The sequence below is a fragment of the Eutrema salsugineum genome, unplaced genomic scaffold, assembly GCF_000478725.1.
Source record: "Eutrema salsugineum unplaced genomic scaffold, Eutsalg1_0 scaffold_4, whole genome shotgun sequence".
Lineage (NCBI taxonomy): Eukaryota > Viridiplantae > Streptophyta > Magnoliopsida > Brassicales > Brassicaceae > Eutrema > Eutrema salsugineum.
In genome coordinates this window covers 5,335,987-5,358,548 of record NW_006256686.1, presented here as the reverse complement: position 1 = coordinate 5,358,548, position 22,562 = coordinate 5,335,987, and the positions used below count along the sequence as shown (strand labels likewise).

Here is a 22,562-nt window from a genome sequence, read left to right as displayed (position 1 = left end):
AATAATCAAAAATAAAATCTCAAACTCTAAAATTCATCAAAAATTTACTTTAGTGTTTTCACTTTTCAGTATATCAATAATTATATTTTGAAAGAAAAAACATATTTTCAGGTCATGACCAAAAGAAAAAAAAAAGATTTTATTCTTTCATATGCAGCCATGAATTGATGAACTCACGTGGTCTATCTGTCACTATCCTTTTTGGACCTAAAGTTAGCTACGTGGCACTTCTCTCCCAATTCTGCGTCGGCCGTTTCCACGTGGCTAACTCTGAGTGGACATAACATGGAGTAAAACTATTCTGTCGGTGGACCCACATCTAAATTAAATAACCAAACAGTTAAAATGGAAAATTATGGTTAGTTTTATAGCTTAGCGCCTACGCGGACCGTAACCACCGCTAACACCAACCAAACAGACGTTTATCTCGCCGTTAAATATAAAAGTTAAATTAACTTTGACTAGCCGTAACGTAAAATTACTCCAAATCTCGAAGCATTGACAAAAAAAAAACAAAGGTTTGACCAATCTCCGGTTTACGTTCGATTCCGGTTTAATATTCGTCTTCTCTACTTAAAAATCGGTTCGAGGCTATAAAAAGGCGAACATAACCGGCTTCTCTCTTCTTCTTCTTCGCATTAATGTTAGTCTGAAAACGACGCTTCGTCTTCTTTCTCCAAGCTACGTTCCGAGGAAAACTGTATACGTATATTATATATATGTATTTGTCGTGTATATAAAGAGATTTGACTTCGTAATCTGAAAGCAACGTTTTTGTTTTGAAGAAGAGAGATACAGAGCGATAGAGAGAGAGAGAAAAAGAGAGCTTTTCTTTCTTTACCTAAATCGGGAAATTTTAAAGAGTGTTTAAACGTATCAGATTTGATACTCGGGAGATTTTTACGAAATCGATTATTAGGTAAAGGAATTGAAAAATCGTGGAGAATAATGTCATCGTTTTCGTGTTGATAATCATTTCTGCGTTTCTGGATCTTTTTTGAGAGATCATGATTCTCGTTTTCTTGATCTGTCTTTTTTTCGGATTTGATTTTTAATTTCCGATTTTTCTGATTCTACCTTCCTCGTCGATTTCATATAAATCTGAGTTTAAATCTACGTTAATTCTACATTTATGATTCCTAAGCTTTTCTGGGTTTCTCTGCAGATACAGAGGTTTACACTTTCTTGATTTAACCAAATGCCAGGTAACATTTTCAGCTAAAATCTGATTTGCATTTACATAAATTTTAAAGCTTTCTGATTTTTGTTTTTTGATCTGTTTCTCTCAGCTTTAGGCGAGATAATCTCGGTTCCAGAAACTGATAGAGGAAAGAGTAAAGACATTATTACTGAGAACTCAGATGATGAGAAGCTCCCAAGAGCTCGTTCTAGATCATTGAAGAAGAAAGCTATCAAAGCTTCGACGAAACTGACACATAGTTTGAGGAAACGAGGGAAACGTGTAGCTGATCAGTACGCAGCGATTGTGATCGAGGATGTGAGAGATGCAGAAGAGGAGAAAGCAGTGAATATGTTTAGAAAAGCTCTTGTTTCTCTAGATTTGCTTCCATTTTGGCACGATGATTATCACACAATGTTGAGGTAAAGTGTCAAGATTATCTCAGGTGAAAGTGTTGAGTTAAGTATCTAGGACTTGTCATTGATCAAGTTTGTGTTAGCAGATTCTTGAAAGCGAGGAGATTTGATATTGACAAAGCTGTTCATATGTGGGAAGAGATGCTAAAGTGGAGGAAAGAGAATGGAGTTGATACCATAATGCAGGTGAAGGATTAAGAATTAAGAACCTTCCTTGAAGTTGGTAAAGAGAATTTGTTGTTTTATGAGCTCTGCTAACAAAAACCCTTTTAAAAAGTTTAGATTTTTTCTCTAAGAATCTTCCCACATGGGAGGCTTTTTGCTGTTTCCTAACTGGCAAATGATTTTAAATCATCCTTTCAGGATTTTGTTTATGATGAGTACGAACAAGTACAACAATACTATCCACATGGTTACCATGGTGTAGACAGAGAAGGCCGGCCTGTCTACATTGAACGGCTTGGTAAAATTGACCCTTGCAAGCTAATGAAGGTTACCACATTGGAGCGTTTCTTGAGATATCATGTACAGGGTTTTGAAAAGACTTTCTCTGAGAAGTTTCCGGCTTGTTCGATCGCAGCAAAGAGGCATATAAATTCTTCGACAACCATAATAGATGTGCATGGAGTGGTTGGTACCTTTTAAACTTCCTTTGCTCAAACCTAAGTTATAGTAGAGTTTTCTAAATGCTTCTCCTTTTGGATGCAGAGCTGGATGAGCTTTAGAAAACTAGCTCAGGACCTTGTAATGCGCATGCAGAAAATCGATGGTGACAATTATCCTGAGGTGGGTGTATGTCTGAAAGTTATTTGAATGCCATTTTTCATTATTGAAGAACACTAACATTGCTTTTGGTTCATTGAAGACAGACATTGAATCAGATGTACATCGTTAATGCTGGGAGCGGATTCAAGCTTGTTTGGAACACAGTGAAAGGGTTTCTCGACCCTAAAACTACTTCTAAGATACATGTATTTCATCTTCCACATATATATAAAAGCCTTATACATGACTTTTTGAGGTGTTCCAACAATGTACATTGGCTGTTGCGCAGGTTTTGGGAAACAAATATCGTAGTCACCTTCTTGAGATTATAGATCCAAGGTCAGAATTTCTACTGTATAACTCAGTTTTGCTTAGTTGTTTCGAGGCTGATACAGATAGCCTCTGTTGCTTTGTTTACACAGTGAGCTTCCCGATTTTCTGGGAGGAAACTGTTCGTGTCCAAATGAGGGTGGATGTATGCGATTTAACAAGGGGCCTTGGAATGACCCGGAGATAATGAAAGTATGATTCTTTTCAGCTCAATTTTTTTTTTTTTTTGTGTAGACACTGGTCTCTCTTGAAAAGCATATTATGATAAAATCTCTGTTCCACAACATACTTGTAGCTAGTTCGCTCGAGAGATGCAACGTACAAAACAAAAGAAATAGATCTCCCGGAGAATGGGGAAGTAGCTAAATTATTTGCCTTACGGGTGAGTATCAGTTAGTTCTATACAACGATTGGCTTTTAATACTTTCTGTGTTAATATCACCTTTCCCATTTCTTGCAGCAGCATGTGAACACAGAAATATCATCACCTGATGGAAGACAAGTTAGGGAGAGCGAATCACATCTTGAACATGTTAGTTTACATATATACATCGTCTGGTGCTCCTCTGTTTTGTTCATCATGGTCTAATATCTTATGTTTCCAGGACAAACGTGCACAGTTGAGAAATCAAGCTGAAGCAGTTGGTATTGGGAGAGTTGTACAGTCTGATTCAACAAGTAGGTGTAATGTTCCCACTTCTTATGTCATGATTTATTTTAGAGAAGTTCCTAAAAATCTCTAGAACACTTTCCTTCAGATCAATTACATAGTACTCTGACGGAAGAAAGGAGTTTGAAGAAGTCACTTCAGAAAGTTGCAAGTTCGTTGGCTCGTTTTATCTTCCAGCTACTTGCGTGTCTATGTCTCATGTTCCGGATCTTGGGAAGACTTGTAAATAAGCAACCAGAGAACCAATTGAGACCAGAAGAGTTAACGGTTTCCGTCTCCCAGCAACATGTTCCTCCCACTCCTCCTCACGTGCAAGGAAGAGAGTCTCTCCATCCATGTTGGCTGAGGTTGCAAAATCTGGAAACCATGGTCACAGTTTTGTTTGATAAACCAAGAAACATTCCTCAAGAGAAAGAAGATATACTTCGTGATTCATTAGACCGCATCAAATCCATTGAGCACGATTTACAGAAGACAAAGAAGGTAAACTGTAGAACCCATTTTCCCTGTCCCCAATTTAAGATTCATTTGATCTAATCAGGATTTGATGTTGTGAACAGGCGCTCCTTTTGACGGCGTCAAAACAAATTGAACTCGCTGAATCTTTGGAGAGCTTGAAGGAGAGCAGCTCAACGGTAAGGGCTTAGTCTTCTTCTCCTATGTGAGCACTTGGGATATCTCTGTGTGCATCACAATATGAAACATTGTTCTTTGCTAAACGCAGGGAATGCGATCTTGCTGGCCAAGACACTGCAGAAATTTTCAAGTTGAATAAGTATATCTTTGAATCTCATATATGAAGTCTGCCTAAGCTTACTACCTCACCTTCCAACCATATTACAGGTGAGTTAGACATCATACTTATCTCTTGTCATTATCCAAACCAAACATGAAACATATGTATACATGTTTTGTTGGCTTGCTCACTTGGAACTTCTTTTCCTTTGAATGGTTTTTTTGGTCTTTCAGATGGTTGAAAGGCAAAATGGTAAAAGTGAAATTGAAGAGAGAGAGCTTACTATTGTACCGGTTTTCTTAGGGTAGGAAACAGTGGAATTAGTGACATATATTTGGGATTTTTCATATTCCATAACGATTTTATTGCACATCATTGTTATATAGTGTAAATCCATTAGTGGTGGGGTATTATATTGGCACAACTCAAATGCTTATACACTATTGTGTAATTATACTTACAGTTTACAAATACACTTACATTTGATGCTAAGGAAAAAAGTAAACAAAAAAAAAACATGAACTTTTCTTTCTTTTTTTTTTGGTTGCTAAACCGTGCGTGAATGTTGAAGTTTCTTCAGTAGAAACCATTATTTATTAGTAGAAAAAAGGGAAACAAAATTAGATAAGTATACAAATCCTCAGACATAGCCACAAAGCTTGTCTGAGTTTTACGTCACAATCAGTTTTTTCGGGCAAACCTTTTCAAACTTGTGAGCATCTTCACCGAATCTTCTCTTCTTGGCGTTCTCCACCATCTCTTTCTTCTTCTTGGTCCGCTTGCTTGGGGTTTGTTCCTTCTTTTCGTATTGTGGAAGTTTATCAAGAAGCAAATGGACTTCTTTCTCTCGTCTCTGTTTCGATGTTTCAAATGGAATTAGAATGCTAGACCAACCCAACGAGTAACCACTAACCAATCCCGAGAACATCCTCATATGGCCTGAACATAAGCTTCTCGATCTTGTAACCTTTCCCCATCGAGTGGTTCATGTATCTAGTATAGTTATGTGAAGAGCCACCACTCGAATTTCTCAGAACCTCAACAAAAGATCCAGCTCCAGCTGCTAGCAAACCGTTCTGACTGAGACTGGCCCAGGGTGACACTGCATTTGGACTAGAGGTACTTGACTAAGTAAAACAGTATGTTAGAAAGATCTTCAACCGACCCATCTTGAAAAATCTAAAGAATAGCATGTAAGTTTGATCTCAAATTCTCTATTTATATCGTCTTGAAATGCTTAATTATATGCTCATATGGATTTTGGTCTGGCAGAATACAAATACACTGAAGATTCCAACGAAAACATCCTCTGCGAATCCACCACGGAGGAGGAGCAATGACATCTGATTTTGTTAATATATGTCAGACCTTTTTTCATGGTATATGCATTAACTCAAAAATCTAGGACCTTCTTTATTTGTCATACTATTGGTTTTCAAAGTTGTTTACAGAGATGCATGGACCTATATTTATTAGAACATGTTTCAGATGGTTGTTTCAGAGTTCCGCTCATTTTATGAGGTGGTTCTCAGTTTGGTTTCCACTTTTCGAACTTTAAATTTTCTATAATTGTGTGATTTATCGAGAAACAATTGAATAATTTGTCTAAATATCTTAGGCTAAGAGCCAATTTTGTTTGAATTTGTAGTGAACAATAAAGATTTCAGACGACTACAAACTAATAATTAAAGTCTAATAAAAATATCCAATATGCTCCGTCTAGCGTTTCAAAATCATGTGTTGTAAAAAAAACGGTGTATATAATATACAAACAAAATAGTGGTAAAATTAGTTCCTTAAATACAGAGGATTTAAGCACTACTAATAAATTACAGAAACTTTAAATATATCTCAATCTATAAGGAATTAAAGAGATTAAAAACATTTTAAATTGAATATCACATATGTTGTAAATAATTTGCACAACAAAAGTTTGTTTTCAAAAATGCTTAGGTGCAAATACATAAATTGATTTTTTGGAAACTTATTACTCTAATTTCTCAAATAATAAAATAGAAGATCCTCGAATGCTACAATATGATCACAAAATAAAAATCAACAAAAATTATATAAATGTTACTAAACAAACAATTGCATATAACGCGGACAATCCATTAGTTTAAAAGCTAAAATTAGTTTATAAAAAAAAAGTCGCAATCATGGGTTTGCTCTGCTTGAACTCAGAGCCGGCTCTGACTCCAATTAATAACTTTTGCAGCCGGTTTGTTATCTAAAGAGAGGTAAAGTCCATCGTTTTTGCAAATCCATTTAGATGAAGTAAAATAATTGTTCCATGAACTTGAAGAATAATTGTTGCTTTCCCTATATACTTGCCAGCTCTTGAGAAAATGCTTTTTTCCATTCTGAATAAAGCTTAAATCACAAAAAATATTGCCATCGCAAAAATTGATACTCCAAGAATAATTGAAGCGTAAAATCTTTTTTCCTGAATCAACTCTTGTTCCAGTTTTCTTTGTTGGATTGTAACTACTACCACGACATTGAAAATGAAGAGGAATATTATTACTGAGTAGGTTCGTAACTATTATACGAGCTGTGGTACAAGTAGTAGCAGCTTCATTCAATCCAAAATACATAAAAATAACAACTAAAGCACAAAATATCGAATGACTCATTTTTTGTATAGAATATGGTTTACAAAGATCAGTAGTGTGTGCAGTATTTATAATATTTTATGTGTGAAAAACATGTTACTCTAACTTATTTGGTATTCTATTTATGGTGTTAGCTAAATTTATAAATACAATTATAACCAATTGAAATTTGTGGTTGGGGTAGAGTTTACTCAGTTTAGTGTTGTAAAATATGGTTAGTTTTTTTTGAGGATTTTTATCCTCTACTGTTGAAATTATTTTTTAAAAAAATATTTGATCTTTCTTTCCAAAACAATTTAAAATTTCATTTTAGATACTTAGTATTGAGATAGTAAGAGCAGCTCCATCAGTGGTATCTAAAAGGGTATCTCACCATTTAAAAAAAATAGAAAATAATGAAAAACAAAGAAAAAATGTGAGAAGCACTTCTCATTTGAGATACCCATAAGATACTCATGAAATACTTGTTTCTCTATTAGTGAGTAACTTTTTAAAAAATATATATATATGCTGGTGTGCAGGAGCGCATTTTCTTTTTTTCTTTACTAGTAGGGTAGAGAAAGCTAACTCAGCTAAGATGAACAAGGCTTTTTGAGTTTGCGGTCCATCCCGTTTCTAACCAATCTCCTCTTGGGGGGGGGAAGGGGGGAACAGGGAAATAACTAGATCCCTCATGGATTCTGATAGCCAATGATGCTTAGCTGGTCTATAGCCAATGATGCTTAGCTGGTCTCGAATGAGCTCAAAATTTAATTATATAATTTTAATTTATTAAAATAATAATATTTTTGTTTTGAGAATTTTTTTTAGAATTTTTAACCGATGGAGATGTTTTAATGTTCCAAATGAACTCTTTCATATGTAAATCAACATTACAACAGGGGAAAAGGTCCAAAATCAACATGGATTAAATTTGAGGTGCTGAGAAAAATCTGAACTAAAATATGATATCATTTCCTATCTGAACTACCAAAATATTCAAATTCTCTATCTAAACTATTGAATTTAAGCAGAATCCAACTTTGATCGTAAATCTGTTAGTAACAGTACTGATTCAACAATCCCAGTCAGCTGTCACGTCAGCTAAAGCGTCCAAAAATATTGAGTCATCTCCCACGTCAGCTGTCATTATTTAAAAAAAAATACATCCGATTTTTTTCATTTTTTTAAAAAAGATGATATCATTTATATATTTTTAAATCTATTTTAATATTTTATCAATCTTTGTTAGTTAATAATGATTCTATTTAGATCTTGATTTTGCTGTTGTACAAATTCTTTTATACACAAGACTTAATAATATATAATTAATTTATTTTTGTGGAAATATATTTAAAAATAATAGAAATTTTATGTATATAGGATATTATGTATATGACGGCGTCAAAACAAATTGAACTCGCTGAGTCTTTGGAGAGCTTGAAGGAGAGCAGCTCAACGGTAAGGGCTTAGCCTTCTTCTCCTATGTAAGCACTTGGGATATCTCTGTGTGCATCACAATATGAAACATTGTTCTTTGCTAAACGCAGGGAATGCGATCTTGCTGGCCAAGACACTGCAGAAATTTTCAAGTTGAATAAGTATATCTTTGAATCTCATATATGAAGTCTGCCTAAGCTTACTACCTCACCTTCCAACCATATTACAGGTGAGTTAGACATCATACTTATCTCTTGTCATTATCCAGACCAAACATGAAACATATGTATACATGTTTTGTTGGCTTGCTCACTTGGAACTTCTTTTCCTTTGAATGGTTTTTTTGGTCTTTCAGATGGTTGAAAGGCAAAATGGTAAAAGTGAAATTGAAGAGAGAGAGCTTACTATTGTACCGGTTTTCTTAGGGTAGGAAACAGTGGAATTAGTGACATATATTTGGGATTTTTCATATTCCATAACGATTTTATTGCACATCATTGTTATATAGTGTAAATCCATTAGTGGTGGGGTATTATATTGGCACAACTCAAATGCTTATACACTATTGTGTAATTATACTTACAGTTTACAAATACACTTACATTTGATGCTAAGGAAAAAAGTAAACAAAAAAAAAACATGAACTTTTCTTTCTTTTTTTTTTGGTTGCTAAACCGTGCGTGAATGTTGAAGTTTCTTCAGTAGAAACCATTATTTATTAGTAGAAAAAAGGGAAACAAAATTAGATAAGAATACAAATCCTCAGACATAGCCACAAAGCTTGTCTGAGTTTTACGTCACAATCAGTTTTTTCGGGCAAACCTTTTCAAACTTGTGAGCATCTTCACCGAATCTTCTCTTCTTGGCGTTCTCCACCATCTCTTTCTTCTTCTTGGTCCGCTTGCTTGGGGTTTGTTCCTTCTTTTCGTATTGTGGAAGTTTATCAAGAAGCAAATGGACTTCTTTCTCTCGTCTCTGTTTCGATGTTTCAAATGGAATTAGAATGCTAGACCAACCCAACGAGTAACCACTAACCAATCCCGAGAACATCCTCATATGGCCTGAACATAAGCTTCTCGATCTTGTAACCTTTCCCCATCGAGTGGTTCATGTATCTAGTATAGTTATGTGAAGAGCCACCACTCGAATCTCTCAGAACCTCAACAAAAGATCCAGCTCCAGCTGCTAGCAAACCGTTCTGACTGAGACTGGCCCAGGGTGACACTGCATTTGGACTAGAGGTTCTTGGCTTGTGGGTTTCCACATTGTGACGGTTCCACCAGAATGTCCCAAGGCATGCAACAACACCATTGTAAGGATTCACTTCCATTACATCTGTCCGGCCTTTACCTAGTCGGATACTAGCCACCATGTCACCATGGATTACGTCTTGATAATGTAGCTGCCCAATTTTGTTAACTGACGCAAGCAAGAAATGGTTCTTTAGGAACCCAAGTCTGGTCACTGGACCATGTTCCTGAAGTAGACAAAGTTTGAAGTCAATAACCAAGACCACACTAGGCATGTGTTTCTTTCTTTCAACCGAAAAGCGCAAATTTTCACCTTTAGACAACGCAGCTCAGTTCCCATATAAGCATTACCTGTAACAAGTTAAGATATTAGACCAAGCACCCTCTAAAATACAAGGAATGTAGACCTTTCTCTTGATGTAATTGAAAGTGAAGATATACATACTTGTTTTGGGCAGCTGCAAAGAATTGGTCATTGTGCAGGAATGCAACATCAGGTACTGTTGAGATCTAAATCATAAATACTACAAATATAACAAGCCCGGATTAAATATTATAATCAAGTAAATAAATAAAAAAAACCAACCTGGATCTCTTTGATTAACTTAAAATCCATCATGTCTACAAGAGCAGTGTGGCCTTTGCGACCCCCAAGTAGCATATGCCGACCACTTGCAGTAGAATCAAGTTTGTAAGGGCCAAGATCTAGAGTAATATTGAATTTATGTTATTTTTCTCATGTAGATGCATCACCCCCAATTTACTGGTTTTGAGAAGAATCGAGTGCAGGATGATAAATAAGGTTTTGACGCTGACCAATTCAGAAGAAAAGGTGAACGCATGAGTGGAATGGGTGAGCACATCTGGAAGTAAGCAAGCGACAAACATGAACAAGAGAACAAGATATATTTTGAAGCCAATGTTTAGCTTCTCTTTATTCTTGATACGAATGAAAGACATCTGCTAAAGTTAAATTCACTGATATTTGGCAGGTTTCTATTGAGTTTTACATTCATGGTTTTGTATAATTTGTAAGCTGTTTTTTAGTTGATCAACTGAAGTATGAATACAAAACCATCGTCCGTTCATGTATTCATCTGGGATAGACACCTTTGAGTCAAACCACTTTAGCTCATAAAATTGAGACCCATTCTTATATGTTATTTATTCCATTTCAGCTGAGTTATATATGCGATCACTTAATATAATTTTGTTCTGAAGGTACATTAAACTGGTAAAGAACCATGGCATGGAACATTTTTCAACCTGCCTTGGAGCGCCATGGATCAACCGAGGGGTTCACACGGTATGTTACAAAAGAAAAAGAGATGTAAAATTAAAGTTCCATAAGTATGGTTGAAGTTAGAATAAACTCTGGCTTGACTTAGCTGAATTTTATTATGTTCAGCAAAAGTAGTCGTAATAAAATGTTCTCTGAATCACAATATCACATCATGGAAGCTAATAAGAAATTGGTATGCTTTCTGGATCCTTATTATATATTTGCCTTCATGTCTCCTGCATGCCTTTTGTCATAAATGGTTTTAATCAACTGATAACCATGTTTCCAATGTCCACATATAACGACCCTAACTTGAGGGCCTAGCTTCTACGCTTTTTTTATGTCTTCGATTAATTCACATCTATTTGTAAGTACTCTTAACTCTGATGACTGTTTTCCAAACAATATATGGTGTAGCAATTTTTAGTAAGCCTCTTTTTTTTTTTTTTGGTGTACACGATGATAGTGAAGAGATTGTAATTTCATATACGGTGGGAGAGAAAGATATAATTTCATAAGGTGGATATGATGATAATTGTTTGGGACTAGAGAAGGAAGATGGAAGCCGTCAGCAAGGGTTTCAGGTGATGAATATAATAATAGCTAATACATAGACAAAAGAGGAATAGATCGTGATGAATTGTTGGGATTGGAGATGGTGAGGGCAGAATTTGGGACATAGATTGGTCAGCAAGGGAGAGTAACATGAATGATGCAAGAGAAATTAGGACAAAAACAGTAATGGTCCGGCCGGAGTAGTGATGAGAATGATGGAAGCGATCATGATGTGGCAAGAAAGAGAATAAGAAAAGACCTGAAGGTAAGACTAAAGTTAAAACACACAGAAAACACAGACAAGGCAAAAGGTAAGAGGTAAAAAAAAAAAAAAAATAAGGCAAAAGGTAAGAATCATTGTATTGTGATGTTCGCTTCATCGTGATTATTATTTTTCCCTGTACAATGGCAAGGAAGGGACAATAAGGCCCTAATCCTTCAAACAAATATCAAAGATGAATCATTTGATCCCTGCTACAAATTTTCAAACAATTAAGTAAAACAGTATGTTAGAAAGATCTTCAACCGACTCATCTTGAAAAATCTAAAGAATAGCATGTAAGTTTGATCTCAAATTTTCTATTTATATCTTATTGAAATGCTTAATTATATACTCATATGGCTTTTGGTCTGGCAGAATACAAATACACTGAAGATTCCAACCAAAACATCCTCTGCGAATCCACCACGGAGGAGGAGCAATGACATCTGATTTTGTTAATACTACGTGTCTGTCCGCGCCAAGCGCGGGCTTTATATATTTAAGAAATTGTATAATATAATTTTATATCTGAGATTATGCATAACTTATGTATTTATATATACATTGAACAAAAGAATGTTTATGCAAATTTAAAAGAAATTATAAGATAACTCCTAAAAATTGAATGATATACAATTCATCATATATATTTGAAAATTTCTCGATATATATTAAATCTTAATAGAAGCTTAACATAAATAGAGACTCTTGATAGTGATGTTTTATTTATGACTGTATTGAATTTTTATAGGCTTTCTATTATTGATTTTCATAATTATTATATTATAACAAAACATGATATATATATTCAACTAAATTAGCGGTGGAAAACATGACCGTTATTTTTCAAAACATTGCAAAAACTACTATTGGTTGTCGTAGCGGTGGTTTTCACTTTAAAGTAATACCCATTTGTTACTTGTAATCTAACTTCGTTTATTTCTATTCATTGTTGAGAATGACTGCATCTATTTTTGAAAAAAATGTCTCCTTGCACGATGATTTCTGATTTAGGCATAGCATCTGATCGATCTTCTATCTGTGTTCAATTTATCAAGAGTGTCGAGGAAAGTCTAGGTGTTCACGGTATTCAGCGATCGTTTATATTCGCAGACGAAAATGTAAGTATAACTTCAAAAATAACATAATGTCTGAATCTTAATATATTATCAATACCATCATTATTTTTTAACTGAAAATCTAGGGTGATCGAATACATGCATCGATTCAGAATCGTTTAGTAGACCGTTATGAAGGCATGATGTGTGATAAAGATTGGTACTTCATTGGTAACTTCAAAATTACTTCACACACGGGAACTTCGAGGATTACAGTCAATGGTCTCCATATCTGTATCGATGAGGATACTCATGTTGAGAAGACATCGCCTAAATCAGATGACCAGTTGTATTCATTTGCTAATTTTAGAAGAGTCCTTGACGAATCTCTGATGGAAAACATAGACGTTGGTATGTTTTCTTAGTATTTTATTATACTCAATTAGATTAATTAATACTCTACTTAACTATATGAATATATTGCTTTATGCTAGTTGATTTGATCGGAGGTATTATCAAAGTTTGTCAATTGGAACGTCAAGACCAATTTTGGATCGGAAATCAGAGAATCAACTCAAGTGTTCTAAAATTTACAATTAGAGATTTCGAGTAAGAATCCATTGATACAAAGACTAATACATATATAAATCTTTACTATCATATTCTCGATATTAAAGAAAATGATATATTAATTCTGGTTTTTAGGGGTGTCGACATCAATTGCATAGCGTGGGGAAGAGATGCTGAACATTTTGAATCCTTATGGAAAAACACTCCTCGTCGCAAAATCGTTTTCTGTGTATTGAGATTTTGGGAGATGTGTCGATATGGAGGTTATTTCTCATTCTATCGACCAACCATATATCAATTTATATTTATATCAATTGTAGCTAATATAATTTTCCATATTGTACAGATGAAATACGTGTTTGTTCTGGTCGAGAATTCTCTGAAATATTGTTCGATCCTCCAATTCCTGAAGTCGAAAATTCTCATTTTATGTAAGCATTGTTCACTGTTATCATTTTGTAAATTTCCTAAACAAAATTGTTGAATATTCGACTCATTATTCATCTTGTTCTTGCAGGCTTGACTACACAGATGATTTTAACAACATTGAAGATGGCTACTTTTTTTATCACTCACCTATTTTTCCTAGCCATTGAATCTATCAATTTCATTTGATGTTTTCCTTTATTTTGTTTGACACTTCTGTTTGACTTTTTTCTCATTATTCTGAATTTTAAAACCCTTTAATTAGATGAAAGAATTATTATACGTAATAAAATTAGAAAATATTAAAATAACACATTAATAGTATGAGTGATATTGAAAACATTATTAATTACTAATCAATTTAGTAGATTAGGGCAATAAGATATCAGCTGCATCCAAATAATTCAACCTGTTCCAAATCCTGAATTGATCTTGTTCCAAATCCTGAAATATTGATTTTAAAGGTATATCAATCAACCTACTTATTTATTATCCTGAAATATTGTTGTTTCTTTAATTCAAATATAAATATTATCAATAAAACTACTTACTTGGATTTTAAAATGGATACTTGATTGATATCTGGAACAATGTCAAAACGGGATAAACCATGTTCTTCATGATCTTGGATAATCACGTTCTCTAAAAACGTACATAATTTGATTCGTTTTAGTTTATAAAACATTAATTATAAAACATAAAAAATCGTAGCATCAGAACACATACCCCCATTAATTATGACGCATCAATCCGTTAAAACACAAATAGCAAAAGATCCTTTAGACTTCACACACTTTTCATTTATCTCAGATGTTAACGCACCATGCGCAATACACTCAAGCATTACATCCTTATGTTTTGACAAACAAATTTATTAAGAACTAATTAAATATATAAATTATAGGTAAATTAACTTACTCATCGTCTATGATACGAAACCGAATTGATGCCTTCGTCGTACCATCTGGATACGTGATAGCAAAGTACCTAGCATCTTCAACCAATCCTATCAAATCTGAGTTTACAATTAAACTAAATTAAAACGATGAATTAAAACAATTAATTTTCTTTTATATTTCGAAATTAAAATCAAACTCACCAATAAATAATAATGCTCACTTGGGTACTCATAAATTGATAAGAAAGAGATAAAATTATGGAATGAATTGTTTGTTACCGGTAGAACCGGTAAAAGGATAATATTTTTCGTTAAAGTAATAACATAATCATGTTTCATAATATTTACGACAGTTCTCCAATTATAAGGATTCAAAAGAAATCCAGATAACATGATACATTGTTCTTCTATACAATTCCGATCGAAATAGTCCATCATTTGGTTATTTGCCCGAATATGTATTCTAGAACCCTACATCAATATACAAACAAATCAAAATATCGTAATCAGAATAATAATAATACATGTATATATATATATAAATATCACGAAACATAATTAAAATACATGTTCGTCGACAACGATCAAATTTAAGCTTCTCTTGCTACACGGACAATCCACCTTCCATTTTTTTCAATATTTATACCACAATTTTCCAATCAGATCTCCGTGAGCTCAGTGTTCGAACAAAATCATAATTTGTCATCACTCAATGTTAATCTTTCTTGAAGACCGTGAACAAAGTACACATATATATATATATATATGCATAAATCAACATAAAAAGTATATTCGCAAAATGTAAATATTCCGAATATTACTCATTAAATATTTGTAAATATCTTCAAAAACAAATTACAATCCATACTAAATGTAAATTTTACATTACGTCATAAATTAAATTCCAAAATTTTCTTAACTAATTTGTCTTAAGATTTAACCCCAAAAGGAAAAGGAATAAAATCAATTGAAATGAAAACTTCTAGGGGATAATTATCCTAAACCACTAATTTATGTACGTAATAAGGAGTCTTATATTTCTCATAGAATAATATAAATTGTTATTTTTGTAAGTATCAATATCTTCTTGGAAAATGTAATAATAAGTAGAAGACTATCATACTTTATGAGAAAAGTGAATAACTTTTACTTTATGAACATGGTCTGTAACTTATACAAAAATACTGAAGTGAGATTATCTATGATAGAATAAAATTTTATTTAGAAAGCAAATTACAATATATATATATATATATTTATTTATTTATCTATTGTGTTTGTAATTCAGATTTTCTGTGTTATAATATATATCACGATAAAGTATTGTTTGTAGTTTTTATTGCATTAAATTATATAATGAGATATCAGTTAAAGTCAAAGACTCAAAGTCGTTGTGTAAACACTAAATAGTATTTCCCCCAAAACCATTGAAACTTGAGAAAATTGAATATATTACAAACCCAAAGGTCTTCAAAACGTCTCTGCTTTTACCATTCTTTATTAGCAAACCACACAAACAAACAACAACAAAATGGAGAACAAAAAGAACAAAAGAAATACGATGAAAATAGACTTCTCGTAATCACACCAGCACCATTGAGAATGCGTTTCGGTGAGGATGAACCTAAGTCACCACCTATGCCATCTGATTGGGAGATCGAACTAAATATGATTTGGGAAGAAATGGAATCGCAAAGCAAACCAACTGAAAAAGTCACACCGACTATCAAAGAAGTAAGTTATACTTTCATTCATATTTAATTAATAATATATTTCCGATTAGAGATCCATGATTTTAGACTGTATAACCATTGTTTTTGTTTGTAATATCTCTCTATAGACTGATAATGAGATATCAACTGATGAATCTCCAAAATCACGCTGTAAAAAAGGGAAACATAAATTGTGGCTAGATCTCGAAATAGGTTTAAAATGCATAAATTGTGGATTCGTTGAGAGAGAGATCAGGCATATGGATACAGCGGAATGGGTAATCAGTTAAATATTTTATTAAATTATAGAGAACTTTTAGGACATTACTTGATATAACCGTTATTTTTATATGTTTCGTCTTGTAGTCAGAGAAGAAGGTGAAGAATGGGAAGAGGAAGAGAAAGTTGAGAATATAGTTGATGGTGAACTATATTTTCTTTGAAATTTTCTTGCTACTATATTTTATTTTATGGTTAGCACTTAAAAAACTTTGAATGGCCATATTTATGTAATATTTTTGACTTCTCTCTTTTATGGTATTTGATGATATATTATTTGATGATATTATTATATGATTATTATGATATATATAAAATCAATAAATACATTAAATAAAAAGTGAATCAGTAAATAAATAGTGAATTATTTTTGTATCTAAATCTAATCCAACCTTAAAATATAACTCATAGATGATAAATTTTTCTTTTTGTTAAGCAAGAATCAAATAAATACTAATCGAGTTTTAAAACAACAATAGAACAGAGAAAAACAATGCCACAAAAACAACAAAGCAACTAAATATTTTCAAATACATCCTTGTATACAACATTTAATGTCTTCGTTTGAGGCTTTTTGTCTTTGTCCGTGATTAAGATTTTTAGTCCTGATTTGGATGTTACCCGCGAAACAGCAACATACAGTTGACCATGTGTAAAGACTGGTTTAGGCAGATACAATCCAACTTTAGCAAGTGTCTGACCCTGACTCTTGTTTATCGTCGTCATCGCAAAAGCAAGGGTAATTGGAAACTGTTTGCGCCTCATTCTGAAAGGAAATTTAGTCTCTGTCGGAGATAAAAATATCCTAGGAATAAGAACTTTCTCTCCTATTTTGTCACCAGTTATTATTATAGCCTCTAGGACATAATTGGCCATCTGAGTAATAAGTAACCTAGTTCCATTACACAAACCATTCCTAGGATCAATATTCCTCAGCAACATAACAGGAGTACCGGCTCTTAAACGCAAACAATGGTTGGGTAAACCAGAAACTTTGACACTGTTTAGAAACTCTTCTGTATATATCATATTACCCGGATCGTTTTTGCTGTCTGAGCGAACACTCTGAGAGGGAATTTCAGATGCATCATCCGTATCAATTTCTCTATCAGAGGGATCAATACTATCACAACTTAGATAGGTTCGTTCCTCACCTGTTATATGCAAAACGATAATCAGCATTACAAATAAAAAATATCTAAAACATTAATAAAGACGAAAATAATAAAACATTTCAAAAATTAACTATTTAAGTATACCTTTTAATTGTGATAACATGTAATCATTTATAAGCCCAACATCATCATTCCTTGGACTCAAAATAGCCTTATCCTGAAAGAACTTAGGATCAGTCTTTTTGTGAAAATCCTGTCCATAAACTTCATCAACAATAACTTTAATCGGATTCTCACAATCATTAATCAATAGTTCACTCGGAATATCGATCTTGCTTTCCCTGCTATCACTCGGATTTATTTTTCCTTCTCCAATATCAAGAATCCACCTTGTAAAAGATGCTAGCTCACACATCTCACGACTGTTGTCTCCAGGGATTAGTCGCATGTTACGTGTAAGCCTCAACACTTTACATCCAAACCAAAGGGGAGATGAATTTAAAGTAGCCATAAGAATCTCTGTTTTGCCTGCGTTTGGAATAACAGGCAAAATTTAAAGGAAATAAGAATAAAAAACCTGGAAACTCCATTAGAAGAGACGCAACGAAACAATAGACCTAGGACGATGAATTAACCTAATGGACATGAATACATATACACATATATATATAATGTTACAAATTTAGGGGTTTAGTACTTTAAACATTTTTAATTATATAAATATTTAATTTTAACATTTTTGATTATATAGATAATATTAATGCCTAAACCGCATGTAAACGATAAACGATTTCCATAAGCCATATATTCTGTAAAGAGATAATCATTACCGAAAATATAATAATAATAAGTAGTTTACAATACTAGATTAACAGATATTAATATACTAAATTATTAATAAATTATTAATATTAATATTTTGTATTATCAGACTATAGGTATATTAACGAAAGACTGACCGAAAATATTCTATCTAGGCTGTCATAATACCAACAATATTCTATCTAGGCTGTCATAATACCAACAAAACCATAAATGCTTTTTAGAAAAGGTTCTCTACAAAAAATTATATTTTGGGGAAGCTCTTCTATGTTAAATTTTTTACAATTTATTGAATATATACACACCAGAATAAACAATATACCAGAAAAATAAAGGACTAAATCGAGGAAATACAGTATATGAAAACCAAATAATTTTTTTCGAAATTAGAATAACTGTCACGGTCAGTGCACCAGTCATTGAATAACAAATTTTAGTTTATCATATATAACATATATATATATATATTACACAAAATCATAATATTAGTTAGTATTTTAAATTTATGTTTTCGATAAGTTTATTGTATATTGGACATATACATCTACCAAATATTATAGATATACATATATCAAAAACTATAGATATCCATCAATTCAAATCTATCAGAAGTTGTCAGATATTTTTTCAAAAACGCAATGAATACTTAGCCCTTTGAGTAGACTATAGTTTACAAATCAACTTTTTAAATCACCATACATCACCAAAAAAAGACGAAAACACTACAAAACCATTGATATACAGATTTATTCTAAACACTAAAGACAATGTAACGATATCATTCATAACATTCATAATATAAATAAGACATAATCATTCATAACATTCATAATATAAATAAGACATAATGCAGTATGCATAGAGTCAAACCGAAATAGTAGATTAAACAACAACCAATATCACTTAATAAGTATCATAATTTCATATTTTTACAAACATTAAAAAGAAAGATAAGGAATTGACATTCCATCGATGGTGTATTAGTTAAGGCGGTATCGCCTACAAAAAAAAAAAAATCGATATGTTAGATCAATATATCTAAAATCAACTAACAAAATATGTCAATAAAAAAAAAATAAATTTAATAATTAAATATGTTTTAAGATGTAATTCAATATATTTGATAATAAAAAATAAAATTTGTTTTTTAATTTAAGATAATATTTAACTTAAGTTTTCAATATTAACTACACTAATTTATAAATTTTTACAAAATTAATAATATTATATATATGAGTTACTTTAGTAGTATCAGCATTTCCAATAGAAACTCTTAGAGAGATTCTTAGAATTTAAAATAAAGAAAAAAAATAAAAAAGTAAGAGAGAAGGTTGTGTCAGCTCCGTTTTGTTTTGCGGGACATAGAGTGGGTATTGGTTTTGTTTTGAGACTATACTGGTCTTGATGTTCTCGCTAATATTGTATTGTGTTTAAATGCAAGGGACTATGAGTTGGAAATAGTAGCAAAAGGCAAAATTGCCATTGATTTTTACAATAGATGGCATGATATGAACGTTGCCGATGGGTTGACTGTTTGTATTCTTAGTGACTGGCGTGTTGATGAAGACGGTGAGTTTGCGGGTTTATGTATGTTATTGTTTTGTATATGGATATGTGTTTTGTGACCTATCTTTTTGTCCGTTTGATAGTTTCGTTTCAATGTTCAGCTCTCAAAGATGAAGGAGGGATCTCTAGGTTTTATTTCGAACTTGAGATAGACGAAGTTCGTGAGCTACACGATCCAACTTTTAACGTCGTCGACATCAGCGACGATGGTGGGGACGAGGATGGAGGGGAAGATGGTTAGGCGATGAGAACGATGAGCATGGTGCATCCCAAACTCTGAATTTCTCTGTTCGTTCGGTTGTATGGTTCGTTTTTGGAAACGCTGTAATGTTTTTAGTTTGGGATCTTCGAGTACAGTTTATCTGATATCGTCGACCCATGACTTTCATACTTGGGCTTGGTAGTCCAGATATCATAAACTTTCGGTGGGCCAATGTGGGCCGAATGATGTTATGGGTCGTATTTTGCTGTTTCCTAAATCCTAGGTAATATAATGACTATCTATCAAATCTCATCCTAGGCTCTCATATCAACACATGTGTCGTACTATAGTCCTTTATTCAACATGACTATTCAACATGAGTGAAAAAAAAACGTGGTTTTGTGATGTATCTTTAGTGAATCTATGAAGGGCCAATATTTGGATGGTAACTTTTTCAAAAATCATGAACTGGGTTCTCAGCAAAATCCTGTTCAGATATCCATTGGACCCTGAATTGGTGGACCTTGGCCAGTAATCGGATCGGTACAAATTCGAGATACCTTATTAAGACCGGCGAAATCCCTGTTTTGATGACATTATATGGTTATGGGTCTCTGGTTTATAAATAAAGTATATGCCCTGCGCGGGCTGGCAGAAAGTCGACCCATTGTATTGTACGCGTGGACTTAGTGGTCTAAATGTTGTGATTTTTCAGTGGGCCAATGTTGGCCGTATAATACTATGGATCGTGAACTGAGGTTTGTTAAATTAGATAGTGATTATTGCGCAGATCTTATACACGGCTCATGCAGCAACACAAGCCTTTCTGTTATAGTTTATTTTCCGACTGGGCCTTTCAAGTTACTGTTCCGTAGGCCTTTGGAACGAGTGTGAGAGTTTTCCTTTAGCGTGTAAAATTTCTCTTTCGAAGAAAGAAAAATAGTGTTTGCTAATACCGTATACGTCGTTTACACGGCCGTTACATTGAGCTTAAATTCAATGATATTCTATTTTTAATTGTGTTACCAGAATATAGAATTGTGTGACTAAGCTATTTTAAAAAATGGAAGTGTATATGGACTTCATTCCTTTGTTATAAATACTTGACCTTATCGTGAGATATACGTAATATTCGAGAGGAGCTATTCACATAGATATATACACGCGATATCCAAGAGTAATCATTTACACGAAAATTTAGAGATGTTTATAATATTTACGTTTTCGATAAATCTCTACTCCTGTGAAAATATCAATATATTATGCTGTGTATATTGTTTATTATCTCCTCCTAAAAACACGTTCTTGCCACTTGTGCGAAGTATCATCGGCAATATGCATGAGTCAAGGTTCCTCTCTTTGCCAACTGAGCTCCTAGAATCCATCGTCGTCCGTGTCTGTCGTGGTTCTCTCGAGGATCTCCTAAATATAAGGAAGACCTGTAGAGAACTGAGAGAGGTTTCCGAGTTGTCCAGTGTATACGCATCCATTGACTTGCTCAAGTTTACATATAATCAGTTTCTCTGTGGTGCATCATTCGTTGCGAAGTGTTACTATAGTGGAAATCCATTTGCTATCTATATCAAAGGAACACAAGATTTCTTTGTACATGGTGAACAAGTGAGGGACTTCGCATGATTAAAGCTGCGGCGGACATGGGATGTGAGTTTGCTTTATACACTTATGCTATGGTCCGTAAAACGTTGTATGATGACGACGCTGCCTTATCTCAGATTGCTCGAGGATTTATCATACGTGCGAGTTCTCGCCTTTTCCTCTATCGAATAGGTCGTCTTCATGTACTGCATGCTCTGGCGATAGCGAGAGACAGATTTGTGGAGTCGATGCTTCCATTGATCTACAATTGCAGTTGTAGTCCTTGCAAATCCACTTTTTCTTGGTGTCGGTACGACTCGGAGGATCGTGACCTATGTGATGTTTGTTTTCGTTTGAATCATTTAGGAGTATTCAGTCATTACTTTAGTGTAGTGATATTGCTGGAGACCAGACTATGGTGAGCTCTTAGTTGGAGCTATAGTTATTTTAGCTCCGTATTTGTTTTGGTATTTTGATGCTCTTAATTTTCTCCTCATGGATTACTGGTACCTTTGTGTTTTTTCTTTCCTGATGAACCGTGTGTTCATTGTTATTCTTATTATTGCTCTTTATGGAACGTTTAATGAAATGCTATTATCATTCTTTATCCACGAAACGTAGTACTCTGTTTTAGAGTATGTTTTCATTGCATTTTTGCATTGGTTCGAGAAATGGGCCTATTTGTATTAGGATAGTTTGAAAACCAATGGGCAATTTTATTGGGCTTTGTCTATTTTGTTTATCAGTGATGGGTGTATTGAATGGTTGGTTTATTTCTGACCAAGTTATAGTGCATGCAAATCGTATGGTTGGCCGAGGAGTGATCGTTTTTTTTTAA

General features: G+C 33.4%; 1 protein-coding gene and 1 long non-coding RNA gene across 3 annotated transcripts; both read left to right on the top strand.

Annotated features, from left to right (window-relative positions):
• Positions 1-772: 772 nt before the first annotated feature.
• Positions 773-4,591, top strand: LOC18013591 (phosphatidylinositol/phosphatidylcholine transfer protein SFH9). Of its 2 annotated transcripts, none has more exons than XM_024153921.1 (16): positions 773-919; positions 1,166-1,205; positions 1,290-1,602; positions 1,683-1,782; positions 1,960-2,226; positions 2,305-2,382; positions 2,466-2,567; positions 2,651-2,700; positions 2,784-2,883; positions 2,987-3,073; positions 3,155-3,223; positions 3,297-3,369; positions 3,450-3,844; positions 3,922-3,996; positions 4,086-4,204; positions 4,331-4,591. In XM_024153921.1, exons 2-15 carry the CDS (start codon positions 1,199-1,201, stop codon positions 4,134-4,136), a joined length of 1,767 nt encoding a protein of 588 aa, XP_024009689.1. In that variant the 5' UTR covers positions 773-919; positions 1,166-1,198; the 3' UTR covers positions 4,137-4,204; positions 4,331-4,591. The 2 variants fall into 2 exon arrangements, with proteins under 2 accessions (XP_024009689.1, XP_006418684.1); XM_006418621.2 differs by having other exon boundaries at positions 3,152-3,223.
• Positions 4,592-8,119: 3,528 nt separating this feature from the next.
• LOC112084657 lies at positions 8,120-8,747 on the top strand. The gene is made up of 3 exons (XR_002898326.1): positions 8,120-8,152; positions 8,242-8,360; positions 8,487-8,747. It is a non-coding gene; the product is annotated as an uncharacterized LOC112084657 (long non-coding RNA).
• The last annotated feature ends 13,815 nt before the right edge of the window (positions 8,748-22,562 follow it).

Excerpts from the sequence above, each read along its gene's own strand:
- LOC18013591 (XM_006418621.2), top strand. Across the intron at positions 1,603-1,682 it reads GATTATCACACAATGTTGAG|ATTCTTGAAAGCGAGGAGAT; the intron begins GTAAAGTGTCAA and ends TTGTGTTAGCAG. Across the intron at positions 3,997-4,085 it reads TGAAGGAGAGCAGCTCAACG|GGAATGCGATCTTGCTGGCC; the intron begins GTAAGGGCTTAG and ends TGCTAAACGCAG.